Source organism: Myotis davidii, unplaced genomic scaffold (assembly GCF_000327345.1).
Source record: "Myotis davidii unplaced genomic scaffold, ASM32734v1 scaffold438, whole genome shotgun sequence".
Taxonomy (NCBI): Eukaryota; Metazoa; Chordata; class Mammalia; order Chiroptera; family Vespertilionidae; genus Myotis; species Myotis davidii.
Genome location: NW_006290031.1, coordinates 2,890,251 through 2,896,989, shown reverse-complemented (window position 1 = coordinate 2,896,989; position 6,739 = coordinate 2,890,251). Strand labels below are relative to the sequence as shown.

The 6,739-nt window shown below is 36.7% G+C and overlaps 1 protein-coding gene across 1 annotated transcript in view; it reads left to right on the top strand.

Moving 5' to 3' along the window:
* Positions 1-6,739, top strand: part of HSPA4L (heat shock protein family A (Hsp70) member 4 like) — a 51,276-nt gene that overhangs the window by 10,263 nt on the left and 34,274 nt on the right. Inside the window, exons 4-7 of the mRNA XM_015563359.1 lie at positions 1,129-1,269; positions 1,836-1,958; positions 4,475-4,574; positions 5,024-5,157. Of these exons, the coding sequence (XP_015418845.1) occupies positions 1,129-1,269; positions 1,836-1,958; positions 4,475-4,574; positions 5,024-5,157 (498 nt within the window). The remainder of the gene's footprint in view (positions 1-1,128; positions 1,270-1,835; positions 1,959-4,474; positions 4,575-5,023; positions 5,158-6,739) is intronic.

Below are 6,739 nucleotides of genomic sequence, written 5' to 3'. Positions count from 1 at the left end.
TTTCATCTCATAATTGAAGATCAACATCTATTTGGCTTTTAAAGGTCACTAAGAGGGCAGGATCTCAGTTATATTCTATTGTTAGAACTACATGTTCTAGTTAAAGAAAAAATTGCTTTGCCAAAGTACAAGCCATTTACTAATTAGCACTTTAACTTAGCACCATGCTTCATGGAAGGAGTTTTAATTTACTAGCCCAGGAGCAATTCGTTGTAATCGAAGCAACATAGTAGTACATGAGAAATTTCATAAAGAATTACCTATTCAGAGGAAAAGAAAGATCGGACAATAAAGAAACATTTTTTAAAAAACATTTCAAGTAAAAAGTGAAAGTGGAAAGAAATAAGAAATCAAAGATACTAATTTTCTTGAGCAGCGATTTCAACCTTTTTCATCTCATGGCACACATAAACTAATTACTAAAATTCAGTGGACACCAAAAAAATATTTTTTGCCAATATGACAAAAATATATAGAATTTTAATTTATTTACAAAATTAATAATAATAGTGATTACCTACCCTATTGCTCCAAAGTGATTTTTTTAAAAACTCAGGTGCCTATACTTGTATATAAGGAGTTCTGGTACCAAGAATTAATCAACCAGACACAATCAGATGCAATTCTGTTATATGACCTATATATTTATGGTTCAAAACAAGGCATTCACACTAGATTGCTATTGTCATGTTGGCTGTTGTCATTTTTTATTTGACAATCTAAGGGAAAAGGAGGTCAGGTATTTCATTTTTAAAAAATTCTTGTGGCACACCACTTGAAAATCGCTGTACTAGAGCAAAAGTATTGAGGAAAACCAGACACAGATTGTAGATATGTTTTATTATTTGAAAACTATTTAAATTTTATTCTTTCTTTTTTGAAGACAGTAATTTTATATCTAACTTTTCTATGAAAGGATGAAAATTTGGCACGGGGGGGGGCAATAGTTTAGATGCATATGTTCTCATTGTATAATTTTACTATTAGTAGGAAACCAGAGAAAATGAATGAATGTGTGTAATCCTGCACTTGGATGTGTAGGATAAAGAGACTTAGTGGTTCTCAAGTAATAGCATAATGTTTTATTTGCATTTATTAAGTAATTGATAAAGTGTTTACTGCCAACAGATAGTCACAAATGTAAGAAATACAATTCATGGCTTCAAAAAGCTTCACGGACGATCATTTGATGATCCTATTGTGCAAACTGAAAGGATCAGGATTCCCTATGAGCTGCAGAAAATGCCCAATGGAAGTGCAGGAATTAAGGTAAGTTTATATTTCCAGAATACAAACATATATTTAAATTAAAGGAACCACTGACCGGTTTGGCTCGGTGGATAGAGCGTTGGCCTGCGGACTGAAGGGTCCTGCGTTCGATTCCGGTTAAGGGCATGTACCTTGGTTGCGGGCACATCCCCAGTAGGAGGTGTGCAGGAGGCAGCTGATCGATCTTTCTACCTCTCTATCCCTCTCCTTTCCTCTCTGTAAAAAATATATAAAACATATATATATTTTAAAAAGAAACCAAATTCCATATTTTTTTCTTTATTGTTAGCTGAGAAGTTGAGTGATAAAAATTGCTTTTGTGGGAGGTAAGGATATGGAACAGGTAAAGACACTTTGCAAATAATTTGCTTGTAACAGTGTTAGGCACTGAAACTTCAGAACTAAGAGATTATAACACTAGAACAATCTTTTTGGAATATAACTTCCTTGAGCAATGACTTTGCCTTTTTCACTTTGTATATCCAGCATGTATAGTGGAGATTTTCACAGAATATTTATTGGAAGAATAAATGACTCAATAAAAATCTCTCAACTTTTGGTTTCAGGTGCGGTACCTAGAAGAAGAGAGACCTTTTGCTATTGAGCAAGTTACTGGAATGCTGTTGGCTAAGCTTAAAGAGACTTCAGAAAATGCTTTAAAGAAACCAGTAGCTGACTGTGTGATTTCAGTAAGTTTTACTTCAGTAATGAGTACTCTTGAATCCTATTTTCCAGTGTACTGTAGTCCTTCCTTATCCATGGGGTTAAGTTCCAAGACCCCCAGGGGATGCCTCAAACCATGATACCAAACCCTATATCTGTACTATGTTTTTTGTATGCATTCATAACTTTTAAAGAAAGGAAGCACTTTACAGCTTCTCTTTGGCATATTCAAATTACCAGCATTACTACTCTTGCACTTTGGGGCCATTACGAAGTAAAAATAAGGGTGAGTTGAACACAAGCACTGTGATACCACAACAGTCAATATGATAACTGAGATGGCCACTATGTGGCCCCTGGGCAGATAGTGTATACAGCATGGATACTAGGGACAAAGTGATGATTCAGCCAGGCAGGACAGAGCAGGGTAATATTAGATTTCATCACACTACTCAGAAGAGCATGCAATTTAAAACTTAAGAATTGTTTATTCCTGGTATTTTCCATTTAGTATTCTCAGACCTTGGTTGACCATGGGTAATTGAAACCATGGAAAGCGAAACTACGAATAAGGGAAGCATCCTGTATTAATGTTACATTGAAATGCTTTTCTTCCCTTTCTTTATTGTATCTGCCCTTATCCAGTAAATAAACTAAATCCAGTTTTACTATTTTGTTGTTGTTAATCCTCACCGGAGGATATTTTTCCATTGATTTTTATTTTATTTTATAGAGAGTGGAAGGGAGAGGGTGAAACACAGAGAGGGAAATGTCAATGTGAGAGAGACACATCGATTGGTTGCCTCCCATATGAGCCCTGACTAGGGCCAGGGATTAAGCTTGCAATTGAGGTACATGCCCTTGTACGGAATCAAACCCAGGACCCTTGGGTCCACAGGCCAATCGCTCTATCCACTGAGCCAAACTGGCTTGGGCTCTATTTTTACTTTTACATTACAAAGAAATTATCTTATTCGGTAAAATTCAGGAGTGAGTTTCCCAAAAATCATTTGTGATAATCAATGAATCTTAAAAAAATACAACTAATATATGTGATTAGTGGCTGCTGTAAATGCCACTTCTCCCTAAGAATCTTTCCAGGGAGCACTGACTTTCCCACCTCTAGGGACTTGAACATTGTATCTCAAAGGTTGAAAATTCCCACATGGTACTTTGAGAGTGTGAATATTCTGTATCAGAAAGAAGAGATTTATTTTTTAATGAAAAATTGAATTTATTTCTAAAGTTTTGACATAATGCATATACCCATAAAACCATCATCACTGTCAATATAATAAACATATTCCTTTGTGCCTTTTTAAAGATAAAATATGTTGGTTATATAAGCTGTACAATGTGATGCTTTCATATCATAGTGAAATCATTAGTGCTGACAAGCTAATTAAAATTAAAATATCCACTGCCGAAACCGGTTTGGCTCAGTGGATAGAGCGTCGGCCTGCGGACTGAAGGGTCCCAGGTTCGATTCCGGTCAAGGGCATGTACCTGGGTTGCGGGCACATCCCCAGTGGGGGGTGTGCAGGAGGCAGCTGATCGATGTTTCTCTCTCATCGATGTTTCCGACTTTCTATCTCTCTCCCTTCCTCTCTGTGAAAAATCAATAAAATATATTTTAAAAAAAATTAAAATATCCACCTCCTCATATGGTTACCTTTTTATTTATTTGTGTGTGTGTGTGTGTGTGTGTGTGTGTGTGTGTGTGTGATGAGAACACCTGAGCTACTTTCTTACAAAATTTCCTTGATACAATATTATAAACTACAGAGCCTGTGTTGTATATTAGATGAACTAATGTATTTTTTCATAAGCCAAACCGACATAAGTTGGTTTCATAAGCCAAACCAACATTTTGGAAGTCCTGCAGTATTATTCCATATTATTCCTTGCTTTACAATTGTTTGTACTTTAGGTCACCATTTTATAATATAGAATAGCCAAACTTAAAAAAAAAACAATGCCCATCCCCCTGGGTCTCTCATAGTGCCCCATGCCAGAGCAAACTGTGACCATGAACCATAGCCTGCAGGCACTGAAGCAGGTTACACAGTGGGCGGGGGCGTTGGGGGGCGCGGTTTGGGTGGAAGAGTATGTTTTCTCATTTATTTCATTAAAACACCATTCTTGCCCTAACCGGTTTGGCTCAGTGGATAGAGCGTCGGCCTGCAGACTGAAAGGTCCCGGGTTCGATTCCGGTCAAGGGCATGTACCTTGGTTGCAGTCACATCCCCAGTAGGAGGCGTGCAGGAGGCAGCTGATCGATGTTTCTCTGTCATCGATGTTTCTAACTCTCTATCCCTTTCCCTTCCTCTCTGTGAAAAATCAATAAAATATATTTTAAAAAAAATTATCCGGCTTTATATCTTCCTTCTTTAAAAAAAACACACACACACAAAAAAAACACGATTCTTTGCCTTAAGCTGTACACAAGTTTTAGTGTAATTTACAGTTTTAGCTGATGAAATGTTTAAGTAAAACATATTACATAAATTTAATATACTTAATTGTTGTTTTTAAATATCAGATTCCTAGCTTTTTCACTGATGCTGAGAGAAGATCTGTGATGGCTGCAGCCCAGGTCGCTGGTTTAAATTGTTTAAGATTGATGAATGAAACTACTGCAGGTGAGCACTTTGCTGTTTGAAATGACTATCAAAAAATACTGTTACTTTTTTAAAACTGTTATGTACTGATTCCTGTAAGCTTTTCTATTTGGAGTATAAAATTTTGGCATGTTTTACATTGGCTATAAGAATCATTAATCTTTGAGAGTTATAGATGAGTAAAGAAAAAAATAACATTAAAAACATTAATTAAGAGGGAGGGCAGCTCGGGGCCCCGCCGCAGGCTCTGGCCAACGGGGCGCTGCGCCCTTCTCTCCCGGACAGCCAGCTGCCCAGTGGGTGTGAAAAAAAAACACCAAACATTAATTAAGCAAATTATGAAAAGTTAATTTGAAATTAATAATTTGTATTACTCTACTATGTATTAAAGTGTGTAGTATCAAAGTGATTTATCTGTCTTCCACATGACTGCTGTACTGAAAGTAACCTAATTCTTTGTTCTTGCACAGTTGCACTAGCATATGGAATTTATAAACAGGATCTTCCCTCATTAGATGAGAAACCAAGAAATGTAGTATTTATTGATATGGGACATTCTGCCTACCAAGTCTCACTTTGTGCTTTTAACAAAGGAAAACTTAAAGTAAGTAAGTGATTTGCAATATTTAGCTTTAATGGTTCAGAGCATTTAAGACCATATAGAGAACCTTTATGTCTGGGTTTAAAATCCTGTCTCTGCCACATGAAAACTGTGAACTTGAGCAAGTTACTTAACCTCTCTAAATCTTAGGTTTCTCACCTGATGATAAAATTAGTAACTATCTCATAGAACTTTTGAGGACAAAATGAGTTAACGTATACAAAATGCTTGGAATGCCACATGGTAGATACTATAATATTTGTTAACTATGTGTATTACTGTTGAAGTATTACATTAGCTATCAGATAATTTTACATATTTATCTATAAATATACATAAGGAAACATTTATAAAAATGATTCCATTGTTTTTAGAAACCTTTGTATCTAGGAATCCTAATCAAAATTTTCTATAATGTGGCATTATTTACTTCTATGTGTTTATTTTTTTATAGTCTGTATTTGGTTTTATATTTATTTTTACATTGGTTATCTTATCCAGACTTGCACATTCTCTCTCTTCAGTATGTATGTGTGTAGAATTGACTAGAAGATGAAATGCTTTGGGTTATCCAACACCTTTTAGAGCCTTTTGTCTTACCTATATATATATAAAAGGCTGATATGCTAAGTGTCTGAATGTCTGACCGGTCGCTATGATGTGCCCACAAAGCAACACTCGGCTTCCCCCAAGTGGGACACAGGCCCTGCCACCACCCCAAGTGACAGCCCACCAAATCCCAGCTGACACTGCTGCTGAGACCCCATGGCACAAAATGTGGCCCACAGCCCAGCCCAGCCTGGAAATGGTGGCTGTAGGTGCCAGGTAATGACATCATGTAGCAAGGCCCAACTTCCTTTCCCTAGCAATGACTACCCTCCTTGCAGTTTCTTCAGCCCAGGAACATGACTTGCTTTATAGCCAGGTGCAAACATTTCACACTTTAACCAAATGTCTGTGAAGCGTTTTCCCATGCCTCATCTCATTTAATCCTCACGGAAGTCCTGGAGTAAATAGGAGACTTGGTGGAATCCTATTTTCTTTTCATTAGTCAGAAAATGGAGATTTAGGAAGTTTAGACACTTGACCTGACTGAAAAGAAGTAAGAAATGGTGGACCTTGAAAATGACTTTAGGTTTTCACACTGCACAGAATATAGTCAAACACTGCTGCAATTAAATATTTTACCCTTTGTTCTCCTTGCATGATCTACAATAATAATCTGCTTCATGTTGATATTTACCACTGTGTTGCTGACAATTACCTGAAAGAGAAGTTGGGGTGCTTCACTGGGCTGGAAAAAGTTAAGCTAAATCAGAAAGCAGGTCTAATTAAGCAAGTTTATCAATATATATATAAAGCTCTCACTGATGCCATATGCACGGGTGTGTTTCAATATGTCATTGTCATTCGTGAATTTGGTTGACACTGCTATCATAGAGAAAGGGCGAAGAGCGATATTAAAATATTTCTTCTAATTAATTTCCTTTCAATGTGCATGAATTCGTGCACTGGGCCACTAGTAGTTTATATAAACTAGAGGCCTGGTGCACAAAAATTTGTGCACTCGGTTGGGGGGGCGTCT